The following is a 26,550-nucleotide window of genomic DNA, read 5'->3' on the forward strand; positions in this document are numbered from 1 at the left end:
GCAGCTGCTGTCTGGTGCCTGTCCCCAGGCGCGAGTAGCCAGGCCTGTTTTTTTTTTTTTTTTTTTTAACCTCTTACATGCCAAAGTGCACGAAATCCCGCACCCACTGGAGGTAGTGCAATACCAGTGGGTGCCCGCTATCCCGCTCACAGGCTGCCCAGGCCTGGGAGCCCGCAAGAAAAAAAAAAGGCTGGAGCTTCAAAAACCCATTGAAGTCACACAGCCAAGACAAACATTTTTAAAGAGACCTGCAGTTATCAGTAGCATTATGTATCAGTTATCCTATTAAGTTTAGCATTAACAAGGAAATAAACTGTTAACATTGATTACACTATTTACATTACAGTGAGATTTACCAGTCTCTCTGTTTGACAGTTCTAGCAACAGAATTTGAGAATTATTTACAGTCGTTTTTACAGCAACATTAGTTGTTACTTACCAATAGTTACATGTATTTCTGTTTTATACAATTGTAAAGACTGTCCAGTAGTCTAACTGTTCGGGAAGTATAGTCTAACTGTTCAGGAAATATATAATCTGATTTAATTTCTTCCCCGGTAGAATCTGAGCTTGTAGAGTATAGGGCAATAGAAGTTCCTCAAGGCGATTTCCATGTAGATAGTTCACATAGTTCCTGAGCTTTAGGCAGGAGAGGAAGTTCCCAGCATGCATTAAAGCACTTGCAGTAACACTAGCGTTCTTGCAGAAGGTTTTTCTATACATGTAGCTATAAATTTTCTATACGTGTAGCATTACATCAGTCAGAGAGCAGAAATTGGAGTTTTTTGTGTTCAATTGGCTTGATGGCATTTCAGTTTATTACAGGATTCATCCTATGGGGAGAAGATCTTATTTTATTTATTTATTTATTTTTTTTTTTCTTTTTAAATAAGATTTCATGAGAGAGAAGCGTGTTGGGGTGCGCAGGAGTATGGGTATTCTTAACTGTCCGGATAAGCAATTATTTACAATTCTTCAAGGTTAGCTTCCTAATAATTTAGGCCCGTTTATACACAAAGCTTCTCAGTGAGCCGTCCAGCATCACTTAGAGGAGAAAGGGGTCTACCTGTCATTTCCTGTTGCGTTGATGGCTATCTTCCGATATGTTCTTCCCAAAAGTGAGTTAATCTGGATCATTATGACACCACAGTAGAGTTTCTAGCCGCAAGTCTTTTCTTGGGGCACTCTTTCCTGGCCTTCTTTCTACTCCACTTCCCTGGCAGGGGGGGGGAGGTGCCTGTCCTCTTGTCTCCTCCCTTCCTCGCCACCCCCAATTTTCCTTCTGGTGGGGCATGGGCATGCCCCACTGACACCTATTGGGGTCGCCTTCCCTATTGACTCCATATTTCTGTCTCTCCCCCCCAGTCTTCAGTCTCCCTCCCCTACTCTATCTGTACACAAGCGATTGCCCTACACGTCCAAATTTAATCATGTCCAAATTACTGTTTGCCAATAGTTTCGGCCTTTCAAATCCTAGCACTCTTACCCCCGCCACGCGAAAGATCAAAATTTTTTTTTTTTTTTTTATTATTTATTTATTTATTTATTATTATTTTTTTTTTATAGGTCCTAGCCACTGAAATCTCAGGAAATTAGGTGGCAGGACCTGCCAGAGTAATTAATTATAATGCTGATATACCTGGCCTGCCTCCACGGGGCTGAGTGTGGACAACGTTGGGCCTCAGCAGGGGTCCAGCGGCTAAATGGCCAGAAGAACAACGGTACACGACACTACACTCATACAATATCCATACACTTTTAAATCTCTGGCCTTTCCAGTGAACTGGCACACCTACAATGAAAGCAACGCGGAGATGGGGGAAACCCCTGGTGCCGCTTGACACTAAATACACTCTACACAAAAAATGGCTGAGCAAGCTACATTGCCCGGGCAGTAATCACGGCATATTGACATGCAACAACAGTTCTACGAAGAACGATCTAAAGTTCGAGCCAATGCTGCTAACAACTGCGTTTTTTTTTTAACCGAAACTACCTACCAAAAGTTAGTAAACGAAGTGAAAAATTGCTAATACGGCTACTAAGAAGAAACCACGTGGCTTTTGGCTGCTGAATCACTATGATGTGACGGCCGTAGAAAACAAAAGTAAGTTGATTTATCCTGTTAAAGAAGGCGTCGGTGAAATCGAGTTTTACGTCACAGACTCTGAGTTATTTAATATACTTCATGAAGCTCATTTGGTTCATCAAGTAGTTCAGCACTGGTCTTTTTCTCTTTCTGTGGAAAAATACCGTATCTTACATTTTCACATGCATCTTTTTAATAAAAGCCTTTTTTATACTTTGCCGAAGTAGTATTTGTCATTCTATACAATGCCTAGGGAAAGTATAGAAAATATTAAAATAAACAGACATTTCATACTTTGCCTAAAAACGTAAGGCATTGTATAGAATGCCTGCTTTTCACACTTTGCCGGAAACACATGTTAAGTATCAGGTGACACAGAAGTCTATGGCAAGTATAAACTAGTCCGTAATCAAGACAAAGGAGGATAGGCAAGCTAAGGCAGATTACGAGAAATCTTTGGCAAAGGATGCAAAGAAAAACAGCAAAGAGTTCTTTATTTATAAACTCTAGAAGGAAAATGGATGAATCAGATTGGATCGCTTAACATAGATGGGTTTACTATTGATGATCATGCTCAGGTAGCTGATAAACTGAATGAGTATTTTGCATCTACATTCACACATGAGGAGTCATTCAATGAGGGGAGTGCCAGATGTTTATCGAACTCTTAACAGGGAGCGAATTGGTTTTGTAATAACTGAGAGCAAAGTGGTGAAGAAATTGTTGAAGTTAAACATAAAAAAGGGCACCTGGGGTGGATCGGTTCTATCCAGTTATATTAAAGGAGGCAGCAAAGGAAGTAAGCAAACCCTTAACCATAATTATGAGAGCTTCCTTGGACTCGGGAGAGGTCCCCATGGACTGCAGTTGTGCAACTGTATCACCAATTCACGAAGGGGGTTCAAAAGTTGACACAAGTAACTACAGTCCTGTGAGATTAACTTGTGTTCCAGGAAAATAATGGAATCACTGGGTAAAGAAGCAATTCAGGATCATCTAGACAAGACCGCAGTAATAGTTAAGACACAGAATGGGTTTGATAAAGGACGGTCTTGTCTGACCATTTTGATTGGATACTATGATGTGATCACAAAAGAACTGAATGCAAAAAAATAATTTTGATATCATATATTTGGATTTCAGGAAAGCATTTGACACTGTTGCACATGGAAGACTACTGTATAACTTGGAGAGGTATGGCATTAACGGTAAGTTGCTACAATGGATAAAGGGATGGTTGAGTAGGAGACGACAGAGAGTGGTAATCAATGGAGTCTGCTCTTCGTGGACAAATGTCGTTAGTGGAGTGCCTCAGGGTTCGGTGTTGGACCCATTGTTGTTTTGTATATTTATCAATGATATTGATGATTGAAGGTATAGAGGTTTAATGTCCAAGTTTGCAGATGATACAAATGTTGCAGGGTTGTTAACGACATTAAAGACAGTATGCTACTCCAACTGGATCTAGATGAGTTTGTAAAATGGGCTGAGAAGTGGCAACTTAAGTTAAACATTGAAAAATGCAAAGTACTACATACCGGTAATGATTACCGAAGAGAAACGTACCAACTCTGTGATACTACTCTCAGGGAAGTGGAAAGTGAAAAAGATCTGTGGGTAATGGTGCAGTCAAATATGAAGTTCGCTGAGCAGTGCAGACGGTCATCCAGGGCCGGTCATGCTAGCAGGGACAGGGATGTGATTATCCCGTTATACAAGGCAATGGTCAGGCCACGCCAAGAGCACTGTGTACAAGTCTGGAGGCCTCATTTTAGGAAGGATGTAGAGTTTCTAGAACGAATGCAAAGAAGGGCAACAAGATTGGCGAGGGGAATAAAGGGGTTCTCTTACCAAGAAAGGCTTAAGTTTTGCAAATTGCAGTGCCTGGAGAGTAGGCACCTGCGAAGTGATCTGATTGAGGTGTATAAGGCCTTGAATGGGTTGAGCAAGCTGAATGCTGATGGGAGTCTTCCTCTAGCTCAGACTAAGAACTTGAGGGGGCACAGTTTGAAATTGAGGAAAGCTAGTTGTAGAATAGATGTGCGGAAATTTTCCTTTAACCAGTGGGTAGCTGATTGGTGGAACAGGTTTCCATCTTTTGTTGTGGAAGCTAATAGCCTAAATAAATTTAAGGCTGAGCTGGACAAACATTTGGAACGAATGGAGGGGTGAAATGGGAGCGATTGTGTGTTTTTTTTTTTTTTTTTTTTTTTATAGCTGATGGTGAATAAGCTTACTTTCTTGCATCGTATGGCTCTGCTAATGCTAATATGAACTTGTATCTTTCAGGCGTGGATGTTTTTCGGAAATCTCATGACAAGCTACGGAATCGCTTACTGCTTGAGTCTTCTGGTGGAATCTCCAATGACTGCACTAAAAAAATTGTTTTCTCAGGAAAAGATGAAATGCAAAACAGTAAAGTTGACCCCCTCTCCAGCCACGAATGGAAGTAAAATAGCTATGCACGAATTTGAGAACAACAAATTAAGCTCAGCGAAATATCAAGGAAATAATTCTTTAAGCGGTGTGGATAATAAAAGTTTCACCCATCAATTTTAAATTATGGACAATTAAATTCAAAATTTTTAAAGTTTTTGCTCTTTCGATGTTATATAACTAATTGATGTAGTCACAATGACAATGATGGTTGCGAAGTAACGAATTAAAAAATAAAATAAAAGACGGCTCCGTGTCTAAATGTGTGGTAATCTAATTAATTATATGCCGTATTCAAGGTAAGAACACCTCTAATTTCACCATCACATATCACTATCTTTCCTATCTCATTTGGTCAACCTGCGTAAGAAGATCACAGATTATTCATTGCTGCCAACACAAAAAGAAGTGACGACGTGCCTCCTGTCGACCTATCGGCGCAACATCTCAAGTGGAGCCTACGGAGGAAGTTGCAGAGCAGACTTCTACAGGAATTCCACCGCAAAAGACCAGAAACTCCGGATCATCTTAAAAGCGAATGGAACAGTGACTGTCACCTCTTCATCATCACTGAAGAGTTGATCATCTTCAACGTGTGAAATAGACGACTGACCCAATGCCAAGAAACTGTTTTCTTAATTGAAATGTTTGTATTTCTTTCTAAAAAGGTTTCTTTACTTTTCCTTTTTTTGCTTTTGTACATAGAATGAAATAGTTTTTGTTCAAAATGTATCTACTGTTCACGTTTAATAAATAAAAAAAAATAAATAAAAAAAATAAAAAAAACACTGCTCTAGTGTCTAGGGTAACCCGACAGGCCTGAGCTTCAAAAAACATACCCTGGCGCTCTTCTATAAGGCAGTTTTCATCCCTGACATCACGTACGCCTCCGACGTTTCCGAGGTGGGGGGGGTTCGCAAAGAGGCAGACCGTCGTCAATCGCTGAAAGCTAGAAACCATCCAGCGCTCTATTCTCCTAACAATAACAAGAGCTTGTCGCACAGTCTCAACGCTTGCTCTGCAAGTACTAGTAGGTGTGCTACCTTTAGACCTATAAATTATCCGCACTGGTCTACTCTATCAACTCTCTAAAGGAAAATCGGACACAATATTAGCCTTCACCTCTGATCCGCTCAACAACAGAACTGCAGAAGAAAAGACGTATCACCCATTTAACGCAGGTCTGACAGACTAGGTGGACGAAATCTACAAAGGGGCCCATAACTCGAAAATTTCTTCCAGAAGTCCAAACAGTTTATCCCAAATGCCTGACATGGTTCTACCCCCAGGCCTGCAAAACTGACTTCCTTCCTAATAACAGACAAACCTCTGTGTAACTGGGGATCCTAGGAAACATGGGAATACCTTATGTACCACTGCTCGCTTTACGAAGATCTCCGACGTATTCGCATCACACAGATTCATTAGAGGGATTTTGTTCTTGATACTGAAGAAGCAGAATCAAGAATCAGAATCTTCTGGAACACTAACAACACTACTTCGCCCTTTCAAAGTTTGCCCAAGACCTTTTGGCCAGGCAACGAATTTTACCTGAACTAAACTTCCGTGGAAATAGTTCCATACAACCCCTTCATTCATCCCAGGAGTGACATAACCACCAGCACAGCTCAGATGCTGACATTGGGCCTTCCTAGCCACGTTCCCTTGCGTGGTCCTTTGCCACCACTCCTAGGGCGGGAGGGGGTTGAACATGGTCTCCCCCCCTCTCTACCCCTCTTTTACTTCTGGTGGGACATGGACCTGCTCTACTGATTTGGGGGTCATCTTCTCTATTGACCCCATATCTCTGTCTTTTCCTCCCAACAATCAGTCTCCCCCCCCCTAACTTACAACTATTAGCGTCCGGATCCTCTCTAAATTGTTTGAGCCCTACACCCAAAAACCTAACATCAAATCACCTAGTTTTTTTTTTTTTTTTTTTAGATCCTAGCCACTAAAATCCCAGGAAATTAGGTGGCAGGAACTGCCAGAGAAAATCACTATACTACTGGTGTACCTGGTCTGCCTCCACAGGGCAGACTGCATACAATATAAAATGCAACATTCCTTGGAATTGTAGAATCCAGGGAAACAAGAAGGCAAACGGAGCTGCTAAAAATGTACTCAACCCTGTGTCTTCATCTACTTTAGTCCCTTATTTAGATTACAAATCCATTATGCAACAGGTCAATAAGCAATTGACCAATAAGCATCAGCATGGTAACAACAATCTCATAATAAGCTCTTTCATATAGAGAAAATGCCACAATACAAGAAATCTAGTTCACAGTTAAACTGATGAGAAGAGGTTTACTTTTAATTACACGCACTGAGATACTCATCTCTCCTACCTCTGCTTTTTATCAGGTGAGGATCGTCCTCATTCATATTCTCTCTCTCTCTCTCTCTCTCTCTCTCTCTAATAATGAAACGTATACTCCTTTATACTCCTTGACTTTCCCCAAAATCAAGCTTCGAGTCCATTGCCTTATGGGTGTCCAACGACCATGAAGGGATGCAGATGGTGTACAAGGATGGACACGTAACTGGACCGTTCAGAGATGCATCTATACATACCAGAGGTACCAGCGTGTGCCATTTGAACACGTCCCAGACCATTACCGACCGTCCACCTGCCTGAACCGTTTCTCGTTGACATGACAGGTGCATAGCTAAGTGCGGTTTCCGCCAGATACACACCTTCACGTCCGCTCGAAATAGCTGGATACGGGACTCATCGGAGTAGGAGTCTCGTCACCAATCATCCAAGGTCCAGTAACGATGTTCTTTGGCACAGTTCAGGCGTCGTGTTCTGTCGTGGTGTTCGTATTGGAACTCTGGTCGATCGGCGGTTCCCAAAAGCTACTGCGGCTAATGATCGAATTACGGTCTTGGTGGAGACGTTTCTGGTACCTCCCTCGTTGAAGTTGGCGATGATATGTGCCACTGCCACTTTTAGGTTGGATGAAACAATGCGATACGCACGTCGACGGCCACAGCGCTGTCCACGATGAGATGTTATTCTGGAAATGGCGTATTCCCGATACACTCTTGATACTGTCGAACAGGGATAGTACAATTTCTGTACTACATTCGCAATGGAGTGACCCATGCGTCGGGCACCAACTATCATCACTCTTTCAAAGTCGTTTAACTCATGTAGTTTATGCATACTGACATCGAATTATCGTCTACGTGAATGTAGCGACGCAGTGTACCTATATACCTGCCGAGCGGCCCGTTCGTCCACTAGCGAGAGAGATGACAGCATAGTGTTGCACAGGAACCAGGTATCCCATGAATTCTGTCATCTCAGTGTACACTACTGCAACAGGATCTGGAAACGCTGAGCAGATAGTCTGAGAGGTGGAAATTAAAACTGAACGTCGACAAATGTAAACTACTGCATATAGGTAGCAGCAACCCCAGATAACGTACCAACTGGGTGATACTACACTAAAGTAGTAGAGAATGAAAGGACCTGGGAGCAATTATGCAGTCAGATATGAAGTTTTCTGAGTAGTGCAGACAGGTTGCTAGAGTAGCTCATGGGGTCTTGTCCGTGATATACAGGAATTTTGCTAGCAGGGATAAGGGATTGAGTGTCCCCTTGTATGCGAGACTGGAGACTAGGCAATGGTTACGTCACGCCGTACACAGGTCTAAGGGTTTCATTTTAGGAAGGGTGTAGATTTCCTTGAGCGTGTACAGAGAAGGGCAACGAGATTGGTGAGTGAAACAAAGGGTTGCTGTTACCAGTAAAGGCTTAAGTTCCGTTCTGCAACTTGCAGCGTTTGGAGACTAGGCACCTGTGAGGTGATCTAATTGAAGTGTATAAGACCTTGAATGGGTTGAGCAAACTCAATTCTGATTGGACTCTTCCGCTTTGCTCAGAACCTAATGGGGCATAAATAGAAATTGAGGAAAGGCAATTGTGGAATAGAAGTGCGGAAATTTGACTTTAGCCAGCGGGTGGTTCATAGTCGGAACAAATTTCCATCTGGTGTAGAGAAATTTAAGGCAGAACTAGAGAAACGTTTGGAGAGAGTATGAATGAGTGAAATTGGAAGGGTTTTTTTTTTTTTTTTTTGGCTTATGCTATATAAGTTTGCTTTCGTGCACATCACATGTCTCTACTAATGCTAACTCATTACCAGGAAAAATTATTTCATTTACTATGATAGGAATAATTTGACCAAGTTGCCTTTGTTCCAGTAAGCGCTCAATTCAATATACTTTACTTTGGTATAAACAAGAAAAACGGCTTTTATAATTTGAGTTTTGAAATAAATCGAATTGCTTCCTTTGCACTTTTATCTATTGAAGTTAAAATGCATGCTGGATAAAGCGGAGATATCTCAAAGGAAAATGTAGAATGGTCTTAAGCCTTTAATCAGAATTGTAAATACATAATGGCAAAATAATTGCATATATGTTTCAAGGTTACAAATGGTAATTCTCATATAAAGCTGTACTTTTAAGGAAACCTTTCTTAGTTGTTGGCTCCTTCAAATGCACAACACAGGCCTGTTCGTTTTAGAAATGAAGATTCTCTCAACCGTAATCTTAATTCTGCTTTCTGCAATTTTTTTTGTTACTACGAATGGAGTCAAGGCAGGGAAGACAACTCCACGTGAAGCAAGTGCTTTAAAGCAGAAGCCAAGCGTTTTTCCCTCTAAATTTATACCAGCGTTGGAGAAACTATTGAAAAACAGCCTAAAGAATCTTGTGAAGATGGCGTTGCCAATAATGATCAAGCAATGGGAGAAGGTGAATATTACTTCGACATGCGCGAACAGCATTTGGAAACTTCTCGTAGAATTGCAGCGTCTCACCCCTTGGGCTTTAAGCAGTGAGTTTTTACTTTTTTCATACTATTTAGTTAAGTTTATAAGAGATAGGGCTATCGAACACATCAGGGAGATCTCTCCTACATTTTATTAATTCTTTCTCTTTTCTTCAAAAGGCGAATACAAGATTTATTCAGTAAACAGAGTACACGATCAGAATCTCACCGTGTTTGATTTGTTTTGTGTTCTTGGCTCAATAGTTTCCGTGGCTAAAATGCACCTGGAGGGTTTTATACGGAAATTCTGTTTGTGTTTATATTTTATTGGGAATGATTTCCAAGGATCAGAGCTAGATAGGTCACAGCAACAGAAGCATAGCGGTCACGTTATTTGTAGCTCCTGTATTATCGTGTCAGAACTATGGATTCATTCGTGTTAAAAGTGCAGTCTGTTACCAAATGGATAATTACAATTTGAGGATTCTGTTGGTAAGCATAGTTTTATGTTATTAGAGCTCTTTCGAGTTCTTCCATTTTCTTCTCACTGCTAATGTTCTTTGGTCACTCCGCTTAAGCGCCATAGCCAAAGCTTTAGGGAGGTGGCCACTCCCTTGCCTGATCACCACAGTCTCTATCCTCGCTAATTTGACTGGGGCTGTTTTCCCCCTTCCATGACCTTGGACGGGCGTCTCATCGCAGCTACCAGTTTCACCGTTTTCTGCATCCGGTGTTTACTTCCTTCTTACATTTACTCAGTAACAGCAGTGCTAGTTTCAATAGCAGGCACGCGTCGCAAATTTTCGCGATCTGCACAGCGCACCCATTTTCTGCCAAGATCAGCTACCAGACTGCAAAAATCTGACCTGAAGAGTCTGTTCTCCTGCACTCCGCGAAGACTGAAGAGGTTTCAAGTTACTCTCCTTTTGTCTCAGTGTCATCACTTTTAGATGTTAAATTTGCACAACTACGCATATATTTCTGATTTCAATTAACATGGATGATAAACAACCTTCTGCAGCTGATATCTTTTCTCCGTTGCCATCTTTTGGTGCGATCTCAACACCCCTGACCCCTCAAGTGCCATTAACTCAATCACTGGAACCAACTATTGCCTCTCAGCAAAGCTCATCTTCAAAAGTTACTACTGATTGTCTTTCAATTCAATAATATTTATTGACATTATATACATTTCAATCAATAGCTACAATTAACTGCGAACTTTATTATGTGTGTGTTTGTTAGACTGCTAGGCCTTATGTGTGTAAATATATTTGTAATTCAAACTACAAAACTTTATACATATATATATTATCATGTTCTTAGTGTGCCTCAATCCTTGGGTTCTAACAGATCTAGGAGTTCATTACATCCCATAATCCTTACATCAGCTTTCCTACTAATCAACTGTCTTAGTAGGTCTACAGGTAGTTTTCAGTATGAGAATAAACAATTACAAGTAGATATATATATATCCCTTTCCAAATTTATTACGTGTATATATATATATATATCTCAGTTAGAAAATCCTTTCCTCAACTACTGATCTGTTCATCATTCATAATGAACCAATGTAATTAACCATCTTTCCGTATATCTAATCCAATAATTCTTTAATTAGCTAGCCATTCAATCAGTGTTTTATCCGTTATTAAACAATTACTGTCACACTAAACTATACACTCTTACTAAATCCCAATTCACTATATTTTAACTTTCAACTACAATCCTTTGTTACCGAATTAGTCATTCCCTCCAAAATTAACTATTATATCAAGGTATCCCTTCTACTCACTAATTAACTTTTACCTTAAGGTCCTACACTTAATTTCTCTACAACTCTGTGTACATGGTTGCTATTGCGTTTAGCTTTCTCCCTTAGATTAAGTATTTCCTCTAGAATCCTTCCTTCACTAACTTAAGATTTTTTTTTCGTACTTAACTATCAACTTACTCAGTTTTCCGTGTGTTCTCATAATTCTGGGCTACCATAACCATCTGCATAATGGCGTAGTCTAGAAGGTGGGCAGTTGTTTATCCTTGGAATAAATCAATCTACCTGAGGTTCGCTCTGCCGTAGGCACTGCTCTGCTCAGTGGAATAAGGATCCTTTCTCGCATCATAGGTCAGCACTGCATCCGTTTACCGCTCTGGCACGGAGAAAATTTTAAGGTCGGCCGGCCAGCCGGCCGCTCATCACTGCTCAGTTGAGTACACTGCCTCTAGAATTCTCCTTGGGCGATCTTTCCTTTCCTTTCCTTCACTATGAATTGCATCAGCTTCTCTCACTGTGCTGTATTCATTGACTACTACTTTATCTTCATTCTTCTACGTGGACACATTCTTTCTCCAACTTTAGAATTACATAAATTACTCACAAGGAAAATTTCCTTCCCATTACGACGACCTCCTCTCCAAAACACTCTTAACCACCCTGCCAAACTCAACGACTCTGCTACACGACTGTCTTCCTACACACACTCCAAAAGACTAAAAAAAACTCCTTTATTTCTCTTTACTCTGAATTTCAAAATTTCCCACGCATTTCTCTCTGACCAATCGCCGTTGACCTGTACATCTCTTCCCCTGTAATTCCCATTCGTCTCCCTTTCTCTTCCGTGGGCGTGTCACTCCATCCTTTTTAGAGATGGCTTCCAGTTTCCAGCAATTTCTGGAACTTTCTAGAAAGATGACCGAAAGTCTAGAAGTTTCTAGATCTACTTTGTGTTTGCCCATCTACGCCCTGTACTTGTCTTGTTTCACCTGTCGTTAATCGCCCCCATGAGATTTTTAAAGTGTGCACTCAATTTCTTGAGTACCTCAATTACTGAGGTACTCAAGAAATTGTGTACCTCAGTAATTGAGGTAAACAATTCTTAATTGTGTTTTTGTTTCGGCCCAATGTTGACTCTGATCTGTGCTCAACTACGGATCGCCCCGTCGATGTTTCTATTGTATCGCGTGTTCGAAACGCTTCTCCCCCCCCCCGTTGCCACTTAATCTTCCACTTACTTAAAGGTAATAGCCGAAACGAGCACAATTAAACCTGGGACTTTTCTGAACTATCCTATTCAAATTCTGTTATTTAGTTTTGACCTGATATATATTTCTGAACGTTGGCTATCTTAAAAATCACTAATAATTTTCCAAAACAATAACACCCATTATTAATAATGGTTGTAAGGACGGGTCCTTACACCCCGTCTTGCAGTCACTGTGTGCATGGTGGACATGTGTTTAACGAACGTCCTAATAAAAAACGAAGAGCCATCGTGTATCAATTGTAAGAGAGGAAAACGTGACTTTCACCATTCGGTGAGATTTAGCAACTGTCCTGTCTACAAAAAGGCCTTGGAAACATCACGACTGATGAGTAACACCCCCAATTCTAGTGTATATAGTGTAAATAATTCCCCTGCTGGTGATGGTAACAGTACGAACTTGCCTAGTGTTCAGTCTATTAATCTGAAACTTATGCAGATCAACAGGTATCATTCTCGAGTTGTTTCGCACGAGATCAGATTAACAGCAGAACAAAATTCAATCGACATCATAACTATTCAAGAGCTATATTTTGCTAAAGGGCGAATGGGAGATTGTTCAAAGATCACAGGTTATTCTCTGTCTACCCGAATAATCCACAACCTGCTCACCAGCAACCGAAGACTTGTATTGTTGTATTAAACGAAAAAATTGATGTAACTGTCATTAATGGTCTCTGTCACCAAACTGCAACTTGTATCCTTGTCACATATTCTACCATGACCTTTTATATCATCTCAATATACTGCCCTCCATCTGAAGATTTAAATAATTCATTAAATTATGAGGTTATCTTGTATACAGTATTTAATTCTTGTATAGTTGTACAAGTTCCTTTTCTTTTTTTTCTTTTTTTTACTACTTTTGGCTCTTTCTTTGTTGGGCTCTTGGCGTCCCTCTTTTCTGTAGCCGATAACTTACTGCAAAGATATTGATTTGATTTCATATTTGATTATAGAAATTAATTTCCTTGAGGAAGTGAAAAACATCTATATTTTTCCTGTCTTCCGATATGGTTTTGACAGTGAGGGCGTGATTCTTGGTTATTAACTCCTTAAAGCAGTTTCGGCGTTCGGCTGCAAAAGCCGAACAAGTAATTAGTATGTGTTCTACTGTTTGTTGTAGTGGCAGGTAGGATATAGTGGAGGATCCTCTCCTCGCAAAATATGACAGTGACTGAAATGAGTGTGTCCCATTCTTAACCTTTCAAGTACTACTTCGTCATGCCTCTTTTTTTTTTTTCTTTTTTTTTTTTTTTTTTTTTTGTTGATAACATTCTTCCCAGTAAAAGAGTTTTCTGTAGGGGATGACATGGTTGGAGTAAACGTTTTTGGTACAATTTGTTATTGTTTAGAATTTGCCATTGATGTGTCCCGCTATGATGGATAACTTGTTTGTAGTCTGAGGAAGGCATGTAATCGGGTGCAGATATGTTGCTGTTCTTTAGCAGCTTTGTTTTCTTGTTCGTTGCCATATATTCCGACATGACTTGGGATCCAGCAAAGTCTAATGTAATGATCTCGTTCAATGAGCTTTGGTATTTGGCATTGGATTTGTTGTGGATGTTTATTAGAACTGACATTTTGTAAAGCTATCGTGGAGGAGTCCGTGAAAATGATGCTGTTCTGAGAGCTTGAAAGTTCAATTTGATTTAAGGCTAACATAATGGCTTACAGTTCTGCAGTATAAATGCTGCGATGTTTTGAGTCTTTGGGCCAATGTGAAATATAAAGAATAAACTGCTGCTTCCACCTGAGATTCAGTTTTTGAGCCATGCAATGATCTAAAAATTGTGCCTTGTAAGCAACGTGCAGATGTTGATTTGTGGAACTGCTTGTTTATCCCAAATGTGGAAAGAGAAGTTGTATATAGGCTGTTTGATTATTCGTGGTGGCATATATTGCTTCGTCAGTGGAGTACTCAAATCTAGATTAAGATCTGCGGAGAGGGTTTTTTAGTCTAATGCTCGCAGGTTTATTGATTGTTTTGTTTTTCTTGATAACGTTCTTCCCAGTCAGATGTAAAAAGTTTTCTGTAAGGGATGACCTGGTAGGGATTTTATTTTAGCTCCATAAGAAATTAATTGGTTATATATTTTAATTTGTAAAGGAGGTTCTTCGGTCTCAGCATGCAGGCTCTGCACAGGCGCGACGTATGGAAACTTCCAAGAGCTATTTGAAGCTTACAGGATATACTGGGTCGAGCCATCTCAGGCCACTAGGCCTTGCAGAGTCAGACTGGGACACCATAGTCTAACTTAAGGAATCTCCGGGTGGAGATTCCTTTTTCTGCAGAAATGTATATATGTGGTCCTTTATACCGAAATTCTATATCCATTGTTATGACTTTGTTTATAGCTACTTGTAATAGTCGTTTTATTGTTCTCATATATTGCGCTTGATAAGAAATGCTGAAATCATCAGCATTAACAGTTCTGAAAATTTTTTTTGTTATTTGTTCTATTATTGTACTGAAGTGGACTGCGAAAAGTGTCGCACTTAGCACAGATCCCTGAGAGAAATTGAAAGTGTTGTTTATTCGAACTTGGAAAGTCCGATTCTTCAGGAATTTACCTATGTAGAGCGGTAGATGTCCTCTAAGGCCAAGTTGATGTTACCTAAGTATAACATAATGCCAGGTGGTATCATAAATTAAACCCATGACTTGATGCTGATTTCTGAGAAAAGCGTTTCTTACCAGATTTTCCAGTTGTATAAGTTCATCTAAGGTAGAATGATTTTTTCAAAAGCCATATTGTGCTGGATTGAGAAGATCTTTAATTTCTAGATATCATAATAGTCTATTGTTGACCATTTTCTCTAAGATTTTGCCTAAACAGCTATTCAAAGCTATGCGACGATTGTTTTGTGGATCAGATGGGTCTTTTCCCTGTTTTGGGACCATTAGTGTTATTGCGTGGTGCCATTTGTCTGGAAAGGTATTTTCGAGTTTATCTTGTTTTGAATAGATCTAACAGGGCTACTTAGGATCGTTCAATTAATTGTATCATTGCATAATGTATTTCATTAGGGCCAACTACACTGTGTTTCGTCTGCAGCGGAGTTTGTCTTAGGTCTGCTAATGTGAGCGGCAAGTTTTATTGTTCGCAGTTTTTGCTGAAAAAGTTTAGGTTTATTTTTTCTGCCTCATTCTTGAATTTTTTGAAAGCAGCTGAGTATGAACAATTGGCTGACGTATTGGCAAATTTTTTACCAAGCACACGGACAATAAGATATTTGTGACAAACTGTCCTTTCCAATTTAAAAATGGGGGATTTATTTGAGAATTTTGTCATCTTTTTGATATTTTTTTCCAGATAAGTGTGGTGCTGGTTATCGTAGATGCGAATTTCATCCAAGTTGCTTTTTTGCTGATTTTTTAAACTTTCCTAAACTTAGGGGGGGGGGGTAGATATATTGCTGTTAGGGTAATATTGAAGCCTATTGCTAGACGGGCTGCGACTGCTTCTAATGGTGTTCAATGGTATTGCTTGGGAAGGTACATGTCTGTTAACTTATTTTGCAACTCCCCTCGCGTTGTTCTCTTTGATATGCGTTCCTTTCTATATGTGGTATAATTTTGGATTGTACTATTGTCCTGTGGTCTTAAGAAGGTTTCTTGCAGGCACATGCTTAGTGAATGGTCCTGGGTGATGAGATCCATAATATCATTAATATTTGGGCGAAAACCTCGACAATCCAATGGATAATCGTGTTTGTCATTTGGAGTTGGATGGTCCCTCGGATGTTTACCTTGGGGCTGTTTTTTTTTTTTTTTTTTTTGCTTTGTCTGCTTTGGTTTTGTCTTTCTTTGAAAAATATGGTCTACCAGTATTCATTTCTTCAACGAAAATTTCGAGAACTGGTTCATCTCCGCAGTTTCCGACCTCTATGTCCATTTGTTCTGCCAATTTGTTTTCCCTGTACTACCTTTCTTTGTTTATTTTTCTTCTTACACTTTCTGCATTATCTGGTGGGAAAGATAAAGGCGTATTGATCATTTCTTCTCTTTGTTTTTTTGTGATGGGCATGGTTAGTAAAACTCACGAACTCAATCTGAGATGGATTCTCCTGGGGAATTGTAACAACCGTTTGTGTGCCACAACATTTTGAATTAGGCAGTTCCATTTTCGGAGTCTTTTTGATTGTGGTAATCTGTGCATAAGAACGTTTGTTTGCTATCTTTATTGCAATCGCCTCTTTAGCTTTTTGATATGAAACTCCATTTTCTGCTTTGTATTTCTGTATTCTTTTTCTTTCTTCCAAATTTCACACTCTTGAGTATGCAGTATGTTCCCCTTTACAATTTACGCATTTATGGCTTCCATCCGTGCAAGTAGGAGTGGCATGTTCTTGAGAACCACACTTTGCACACGTTAATTTTCCTATACATACTGTGCGAGTGATCAATCTTCTGACAATTGAAACAGCGGAGAGGATTCGGGATATACGTTTATATATTGCAGTGTTGGTATCCTGCTTTTACTGATATGGGTGGCTTCGGTGTGTTAAAAGTGAATATCAGATTCCTGGTGGGGGTGATTATCGCTTCTTTAACTGTAATGCTTTTAACACTGATGACTCCTGGTTCCTGAAGTTGAATGTTGAAGTCATTTGTAACAATCTTTCGGGGTGTGTAGCATTGGCTGTTTCTACCAAAATATCACCCGATTTTAGTTTTTTAACGTTTTTTGGTGGATCGACATAACTCTCAAGAGTCTTTTGTATGAGAAAGGGTTACAATTGGCCTACCGCTTTCTCAGTGTTTGAATGTATAATAATATATATTTTGGAGAATTTTAAAGCTTTAGCATAAGTTTTTAATCTCTTTGTGGAGACAGTAATTTCTATCGCCTTTTCTAGTTGCTTTAGAAGTATCTCCGAAAGAACTAGATTCCTCATATCTTGAATCAGTTCTATTCGGGTCCATTGACCCAGTGAATTCCTGGGTATTGGAGTCAGTCGCTTCATTTAGCCCTAGAAGGGAGAGCTTTTCATTCCTAGGTTACCGACCCCTCACGTGAAGGCACGAGCAGTGCCACCCTGTGACCAAACACTAGGAAGTTAGTAATATATATATATATATATATATATATATATATATATATATATATACACACACACACACACAAGAATAGAAAAGCAAAAGAGAAGGTTACTTTAATTCTTGATCTAGTAAATTTTATTTCTTTACTATAGATTATCTAATTGTGTATTAATGAAGAATTTTAATAAGGGAAACGATTGCTATTCAAGAAAGAGCGCTAAATCAGAACAGTGTCGCTTGAGCATAGAATCGCTTGGCACGTGGAGTCTCTCATCTTGTACATCCGTGAATTGATGGATTTCTCTTATTAATGTTTTTATGATTAAAATAATGATTACAATTATATGTTTCAGTTGAAACAGCGTTATGGAAATTAATGTTGTTTATTTTATATGATTGTATACAACCATCTAGACAAGTTCCAGGTTCCAGAGGCAGCCAATAATTTGACCTTGCTCGATAGTAGAGTCAAGTGAGGTAGCTATGTTATGACACTTCAATACAAGTAAAATTTTATTGCATTACGTAATGAGAGAATATATTATTCAAGTTTCTCTTACATTAGGTGACATGCGTATTTAGTTGTCTATTATTGGATATTTTTTAAACGCCAAAATAACTCAGACTATGAGACATCAGTATATTAGCAGGAATATCTGATTTTCTCACTCATTGCTCCTAATAAAACTTAATGGTTCTCATCGTGGTTTGTACTGTTGTTCGGGAGAGGACACTTTTTTTATATTAATCCTGGTCCAGGTGGGTTTGGAGTAATTTATTAATTTAGTCTCAGCGGGATGGGAATGTTTATTAATCTGGTCTCCGATGGGAGAGACAGAGTTCATATTTTTGGGGATCTTCTTGATGCGATGCGATTAATTTGATGGGATCTAGTGCAGAATATTTTGAGTAGGATTTATTATCCAATACGAGCTGCAGGTTGGTTCTATGCAATTAGTTGTATATTAGTTTTACGCATACAAGTGCAGCTCTTTAAAATTTATAATCTTATTGTTTTTAGAGATATTGCATATAGGGAGCTGGGACGTTTCATATTGCTGTTGTAGGAATTTTGTGCTCATGAATTTGCTTCAAAAATCGGTAGTTTAACAAATGAAGGTTGAAAAGAAGTACAGTACCGGATACAATAACGCGTGTTATTGTATTTCGAGTTCAATTCTGGAACTGGAGATTGACTTTCCAAAAAGTTAAGTAATTTTTGATTGCTGTGTTTTTCAAAGTCAAATAAATAATGGCTACCATACAGTATTAACGTACACTCATAGGTGTTTGACCACCAGAGGAAATTCCATGGTTGAGAAATAAAAACACGTTAAAGAAAAAAAAGGTGGGGCCATAAAGAATAAGAATCAATGATTGTCCAATTTCATGATCTCAATATTTAGAGGAATGATCTGATGTTTAAATTGATGGCCGTTGTAAATTCCATGAATTCCACATTTTCTCTTTCTCGTTACTTTGAAAGTGACGCAGTGGTGCCACCAATCGCACTGGGGACTGCAATTTATTTATGTAATCTCATAATATTGTATTATACATTTGATGATTAACCATACACCTGACCAGCGAATGCAAAGCATATCGTCTTGGATTCTAACTGCTCGCCTGTAGATACCCTCATTAAGCCGTTTCAAGAGAGAAGTAGACAGATCGCTTAGAACGGACCCGAAGGACAAAGGCACAGCAACCAAAGGGCCACATGCAACCAGATTCGCATGACGGCAAGCTTCTTTGGTTCATGCAGAAAGTACGCAAAATAAGAAATAAGCTTCACTCCCTCCAGACCCTCCTTCTTGAGGAGTTTGATATAATTTTCCTTACTGAAACATCGCTATCGGCAGATAGACAGCTCGATCTTGTGCCTCTTGAAACCCCCTACAAGCACATAGTAGGAACAGACGGGGTGGTGGCGGGGAAATCTTTTTTAGCAGTCGTTTCAGCCACTAAGGACAAGAGTAAGTCAGTCGAACAACTTTGATGCAATCTGTACAACGCTGAGGAGCCCATTATCCAAATCAAATGCTGCCTGGTTTACACCCCCCCCCCCAGATCACAATGATCTCAGCTCTCACCTAGTTGGCAACAAATTTAGTGACTAGAACTCCAACTGTAATCGCAGGTGACTTCAACTTGCCTATGCCTAAGCATGAGGATGCTCCTTGCAACAGTCAAGATGATAACAGGCATAATGGCAACACCTTCATTCTGGGATACCTGTGGCTGGAGGATCCCCCCCCCTGCTGCCCTTAGGGCCAATCCCGAGCTCTGCTCGCATTCAGCACGACTCCATCTCTCGGACAGGTTCCTTCCTCAGCAGATGCTCAAGCAAACCCAGGCACTGGACGCCGACCTGAACAAATTCGCTGCTGACCGGACTTAACGGAAAAAAATTATGGCGAGTAGGACTAATCAGCAATGACTGATGTATACCTTGCATCTGTTCCTGTCTGATTGAGCTGGTGCTCTTATCTCGATGTTCAGCCAGCTCAATCAGATTTAACTCTCGTAAGGAGTTCTCTCCTTTGTATTATAATATGTTTTCTTTGTAAAATTACCTTTTTGTAAATAATTGTACAATTTTCCCGGAAGTTTGGGAAACTGTAAGCCCCTGGCTTTATGGTCGTGAAGGGTAATAAAGATTCTCTCTCTCTCTCTCTCTCTCTCTCTCTCTCTCTCTCTCTCTCTCTCTCTCTCTCTCTCTCTCTCTCTTGTGAGCCTTGAGGTCACCCTTGGAACCTTTGATCTTACACGGTTCTTGGCGCCGGCTACTAGAGGAGGTCAAGTACTTGACCTAATATTCCAGTCTCCCAGGCATCCAGCTCCTGTCTAGCAATTTTCAGTTCCAATCGGATCACCTACCACTTGCATGTCATTTATCCATACAGGGCAATTTCCCTGAGTTACCAGATGAGTATGCCCCTGAATTGCCTAGGTTTGCCTTCTCTATTAAATATCTGAAGCGGGACATCATTTTACGGTGCCTGAACGGATTTGACTTGGGGACGCCTACATTCTGAGTCCGTATCGGATGCCATCACGGTCTTATCCGAACAATTGAAGTTAATTGCACACCGTGGTGCAGTCAAGAAGGTCAGGATTTGTAGCAGATCGAATCGGTGTTTTAATAAGGAAACCAAGCTGGCCTTCATCAGGAAGCAGACGGCCTACCAGAAATGGAAGAAATCACAACTATCTTCAGATCTTACCATCCTTTAAGAAAGAAAGAGCCTACTTCCTGAAAAAGAAAAAGGCAAGTTCTAAACCAAGTTGTTCGCGATCGGTTGAAGAGGGATAGGATTCTTTCACATCATACAAATCATAATATCACTGATCAATAGCTCGTACAGGAATGGGCACAGTACAGCTTCCTGCAGGCAGATTGTCCCGGTCCAGTTTCCTCTCTCTCACAGAAGGACTGGTTACCTAGGGCGCGGATGAATGACATAGAAATATCTAGAGAAACCCTGATTGATGTCATTAACAAATTACCCAATAAAGCCACTACAGGACCAGAAGGTTTCCCACTATGCATAGTAAAAATATGCAGCACATACATAATTAACCTTATACTTTACATTTTCAAAGGAATTCTACAATCCGGAATATTTCCATCAAGTTGGAGATCCTATCATATCAAACCCATTCCAAAGATTAGGAAACCCAAATCTCCGAAAGATCTGCGACCAATGTCCATTAGTTGCCCTTTACTTAATCTTTGAAAAAGCGATTCAGCGAGCAAATGCCCAAGGCAGCTTTGGTCACAGGCCCGAGTACCTCCATACCGTTTGCACAAGAGATCAACAAAACACAATTTGCTACTACAAATACTAATCTTGTTTTCTGTTGTAAATGAAATACTAGTACACCTTACATGTGATTAGCACCACGTGGCTCATATTTACGAAACAGGCTTTTTCTCCCAAAAACAAAATCTCTGTCATGTCCCAAATAAATGCCAAAAACACCTACAAAGATGAAGCAATCGGCAACCGCAAAAATGATTTTTTTTTTAATTGCAGGCAATATTCTTCCACCTAACTAATGAACTAACTGCAGTGTTAATCATTCTTCCATTATTCTAATGAAAATTAAAGTTTTATTGTCATAAATTCCTAATTCTGTTATCCCCGATCTATTTCTTCGAAACTGATATTGTTACTGAATATAAAGAAAAATAAGTATAATAATATACCAAAATATGTTTTATTCGCTTTTTTTTTTAGTTTTTCTGTTATTATCCAATTATAAATGATTTATATTTGCAAATGGATAAATATTCGTATGAGAGAATTTTTTGTTGTTGTTAAGTGCTGGAGCTTAGATGTAATTTTTTTCCCTCCCGAAATGTATTTCGGTATGTGTTCATTGTTTATTATATATATATATATATAATAAACAAATTACAAAATTATATAAAAATAACGGTCCAAAATTATTTCTGATCCATTTGGGAGGTGCGACGAATAAACTTTGTATTAAAGCGCTTCATGAGCACAATGGGTCTCTTCACCTAACAGCTTTTGTTCACTTTCAGATCTCACTGTTGCTACATAATGGATGTAAGTAATTCGTATTTGAAACCTTGACCAGAACTGCTGGTAACACCCTGGCTGTTTTGAATTTCTTCCAAGGAAATTATCAAGGTCGTGGATTAATACTAATTCTCCTAGTGTTCAGTTTAACGATGTTAATAATCCTAACATCGCAAATAATAACAACTCGTGATGACTGGTGACTTAGAAAAAATATCAAGGAAGTCAGCTTAAGTAAACAAAAGGCTTATTCAAAATTACTGAAAACAGTGACGTCTGAAGATTACCTCACTGCGAAAAGGAAAGGCGCTGTTTCTTAAAGCACCGAACGCCAAGAGTACAACTTCCTAGTTTTAGCATTAGCAGAGGCAAGAAAGCAAAGCTTATTCAGAATCAGCAAAAATAAAAAAACTTTTCCATTTCATCCATCCATTCGTTCCAAATCTTTGTCTAGTTCTGCCTTGAATTTATTTAAGCGGCCCACTTCCAACAACTACAGATGGAAGTTTATTCCAGCAATCAACCACGCGCTGGCTAAAGGCAAATCGACAGCTGTCTTTCCTCAATTTCAGTTTATGCCCCCTCAGGATTGTAACCTGAGCAAGAGGAAGAAACCCATCAGCACTGAGCCTGCTCAACCCATTCAAGCCTGCTTATACCTCAATCAGATCACCTCTCAAGTGCCTGTTCTCCAGACGCTGCAATTGCAGAACAAGCCTTTCTTCGTAGTAGCACACCTGTATACCCCTCACCAGTTTTGTTATCCATCTCTGTACTTGTCCTTTTAACTCTACATCCTTCCTAAAATGAGTCTTAGAGACCTGTACGCAGTACTCAATTTGTGGCCTGCCCATTGCTTAAACAAGGGGATAATCACCCCTGCTTATCCTTGCTCCCAAAATTCCTGTATATCATCGACAAGACCCCAAGGTCTGCTCTGGCAGCCTGTCTACCCTGCTCGGAAAACTTCAAATCTCACTGCACAATTAGCCTCAAGTCTCTTTCATTCTCCCCTAACCTGATTGTAACACCACCCAGTTGGTACATTTCTCTGGGGTTACTGTTACCCATATGCAGTACATTCCATTTGTCAATGTTAAACTTCAGTCGCCAATTCTCAGCCTATCTGCCCAACTTCTCCAGATCCTTTGCAACAGCATACTATAATTGCTGTTTACAACCCTGCCAACCTTTATATCACCTGCAAACTTGGACATTAAACTTTATATACCTTCATCAATATCATTGATAAATACACAAAACAATGGGCCCAACACCAAACCCTGGGGGACACCGCTAATAACATTAGTCCACGAAGAGCAGTGTCCATTGATTACCACTCTGTCTTCTTCCACTCAACCATCCCTTTATTCATTGTAGCAATTTTCCTTTAATGCCATTTTGCTCCAATTTGTACAATAGTCTTACATGTGCAACAGTAGGAAAAGCTTTCCTGACATCCAAGTATATGATATCAAAATTATTTTTTTCATCTGGTTCTTTTGTGACCACAGCATAGTATCCAAACAAGTTGATCAGACAAGACTTCCCTTTAACAAACGCATGCTGTGTCTGAACTATAACTGCAGTCTTGTCTAGATGATCCTGCAATGCTCATTTAACCAGTGACTCCATTATTTTCCCTGGAACAGTAATAAAACTAACAGGTCTGTAATTACTCATGTCACCCTTTGATCCCACTTTTTTTTTTGAATTGGAGGTATATTTGAACATCTCCAGTCCGTGGAAACTTCCGACGAGTCCAAGGATGCTCTCATAATTATGGCTTATGGTTTGCTTTATGGGATAGATCCCATCCACCCCAGGGTGCCTTTCCTATGATTAACTTAAACAGTTTTTCCCCCAATTTGCTCTCAGTTATTACAAAATCATTTAACTTCCTGTTAGAGTTTGATACGCATCAGAAGTAATGTACATAAATGAAAATTAACATAACTGAAATTGTTTATTCTATGTACCAAATAGGAGTCATATCAAGTTAAAACATGCGCATGATCCAGTTCTTTTCAGTAAATATATGTATAAATAAATTATATATAACGTTAGATTGAAGTTTTGTCTTGTCATTCTGAATACCCAGCCAAATCCAGTAAGAGGAATACACTCAATATAGAAACTCCATGGAGCCTGAATCTCTTTTGTGAGGTACACAAGTCAGATGCGAAAGTGGGTATTAGAAAGGGTCAAATAATAATAAAGGTATACAGAATAGTACATAAAACATACAAAAGGATATAAAATAATAACACTAAAAAGGCAACCCCACATGATCACTTCTCTACTCTGTAAAATAGAAACTCAGTTGACATTTCGGTTTTCAAATCACATTACTTGGAACTTCCATAACTACCTTGATGATGGGCTAATTCGGTGCTCACTTACTGAAGAGGGAACTGCACATAATCACTAACAAAATATTAGCTTCAACCACTGAGTCAATTCCAAAATCAAGAACTGGTAGAAAGATTTCGCAATCAATCATGGAGTATGGACTTTGCCTTTGCGAAAACAAGGAAGATTATACAGCTTAGAAGAAAAAATTCTGAAAATTCCCCATTACTGATCTGATAACCTCATTAATTACAAGAAACTCAACGCCAAATCATGACGAATACACAAAAGGCCGCACGAGAAACTAACATTACATTTGTCAGCAGCCTTAAAAAAAATATTGGTTGGAGAGCATCCACATAGTAGTCGAAAATTGAGCTGCTGTGAACGAATATTACTGATAAATTTTGCCGGTTTTTTTAAATTTAATTAGCACATTAAATCGTATTCTATAAATAGTTTTATAGTCGTACTCACATTCGTTAATTTAATTTTAAATTTAGCTAGACGTTTATAAGTTATTTTTGATATACGTATAACGTACATTCGATGTGGTAATATATACTTACTAGCGTAAACTTTATAGCATAATACGTATTATTGCTACAAAACCGGTAAAAGTGTTATTTATTGCACTTAAGTACATTACTTCAGCGTAGTATTCTCATTTAAATTGAATTTGAACTGAAAGAACTTGTGCATCAGGTAACACAGCAGCAGCAACCATCACTCAAAATGAATTGGTTCCACAGGAGGTAGGTACTGTGGGTGTGTAAGATACAAAATCTTACAGAATAAAAAAAGTTGGTTTTATTAATTAAGGAATAGGAATTCTTGTTGCTAGTTGAATAAGATAGTAATATCGTCTGATTTCAATAATAAGAATTATTCAGTAGGAAATATAAATTTAATGGGTAGTAAGAAATAAAAGAAGGGTTCGAGCTGTTAACTTCCGTTATAAGCGCGGAATAAACGAAGAAAATTACTTTGAAGCATCATGGGTCCAAGCACAAACAGACGAATTAAGGTTTATGCGTGGTCAAACTTAGAAGGGATAGTTACGTACTTCAAACAGGATACCACCAGGCACAAACAGGAAGTGGTTTCTTGAGCAGCATTCAAGTTTCTTTAAATAGATGCTGTGGTCACTAGATGAGTTTCGTGTTTTTAAAGCGTTACAGGGTCAAGGCGTTAGATGAAAGGAAGTGTTTTTATTTGGGATAATCGGCAAACATCAAAGGGCACACTGTATGGGAGAAAATCTGGTAGAATAGTACAAGGGGGGGGAAGTATTGAAACACGTGCTACTGGGCAGGCTGAGTAAGGATCTTCTAATAAATGAAAGGAGAAGAATCAGAGAATGAGTATTGAATTGGAAGGAGTCACTGAGAATAGGCGTGGTGGACTCAGGAGTTAGATGTGGGAGCAGATGAACAAAAAGGGAGTGAAGGGGTTAGAGAGGCACACGGAGTTCAGTTTTTTGTCGGAGTTAGTTAGTAGAAACATAGTTGAGATTTTTGTCGGAGTTAGTTAGAATGAGTTAGTCAGAGACAAGGTTGAGATAGTTGTCGGTGTTATTAAATAAAGCGACAGTGAGAAGCAGACAGTTTTTTTGAGTGAAGGAGTTGGAAGGAGAGAGTTAGGCAGAGCAGAGTTAAAATGTAGCAGTGAGTCAGTCAATCCGTCAGTAGCAGACAGTATTTTTGAGTGAAGGAGTGAAAAGGGATGGAGAAAAGTGCCATAGAGAAAAATTAAAATTGTTGGACAATAAAGGGAGCCCGACGTATTTTCAGTAAAGAGCAGAAGGCAATTAAAATAGTTGAGGAGGCAGAATACGATAGAAGTTAGTTCATTGCAGGATCTCTCACAAAGGATGAGAAGAAATCAAATCCATTATCAACTAACGAGATGTCTGATACCCAGGAGATAAATGGTGCTGAAGCCGATAAAGTCCGGAGCCAAACAAAAGTGAGAACAACCGTTCTAACCAGATGAAATGAATCGCTTTTAAGCAGAAAAGGTACCCAAAACCCAAGAAGCAAACCCGATAACTCATGTCGAACTCTCCAAGGGTTCGTGAGATGCGTTCCAGATGTAATAGACCTACTATTCATCACAAGAAAGATGAAAGACGTGCCGCAGAGCCCGTCAAGATAACTAAGTAAGTGATTAGTTTACTTAAGTATTCTCATCATCACTCAAAAGGCTGTAGATATCCCGATAGACGAATTGGTAGAACTTTTAAC

General features: G+C 39.3%; 2 protein-coding genes across 2 annotated transcripts in view; both read left to right on the top strand.

Moving 5' to 3' along the window:
- Positions 1 to 4,648, top strand: part of LOC150087185 (nose resistant to fluoxetine protein 6-like) — a 170,653-nt gene extending 166,005 nt beyond the window's left edge. Inside the window, exon 14 of the mRNA XM_090372400.1 lies at positions 4,379 to 4,648. Coding sequence (XP_090228526.1) covers positions 4,379 to 4,648 — 270 coding nt within the window. The remainder of the gene's footprint in view (positions 1 to 4,378) is intronic.
- A 4,387-nt stretch (positions 4,649 to 9,035) lies between these two features.
- LOC150087186 (nose resistant to fluoxetine protein 6-like) overlaps positions 9,036 to 26,550 on the top strand; it is a 95,576-nt gene continuing 78,061 nt past the window's right edge. Inside the window, exon 1 of the mRNA XM_090372401.1 lies at positions 9,036 to 9,377. Coding sequence (XP_090228527.1) covers positions 9,038 to 9,377 — 340 coding nt within the window. The 5' untranslated portion in view covers positions 9,036 to 9,037. The remainder of the gene's footprint in view (positions 9,378 to 26,550) is intronic.

This window comes from Mastigoproctus giganteus, chromosome 4 (assembly GCF_048544385.1).
Source record: "Mastigoproctus giganteus isolate SK-2022 chromosome 4, ASM4854438v1, whole genome shotgun sequence".
Lineage (NCBI taxonomy): Eukaryota > Metazoa > Arthropoda > Arachnida > Uropygi > Thelyphonidae > Mastigoproctus > Mastigoproctus giganteus.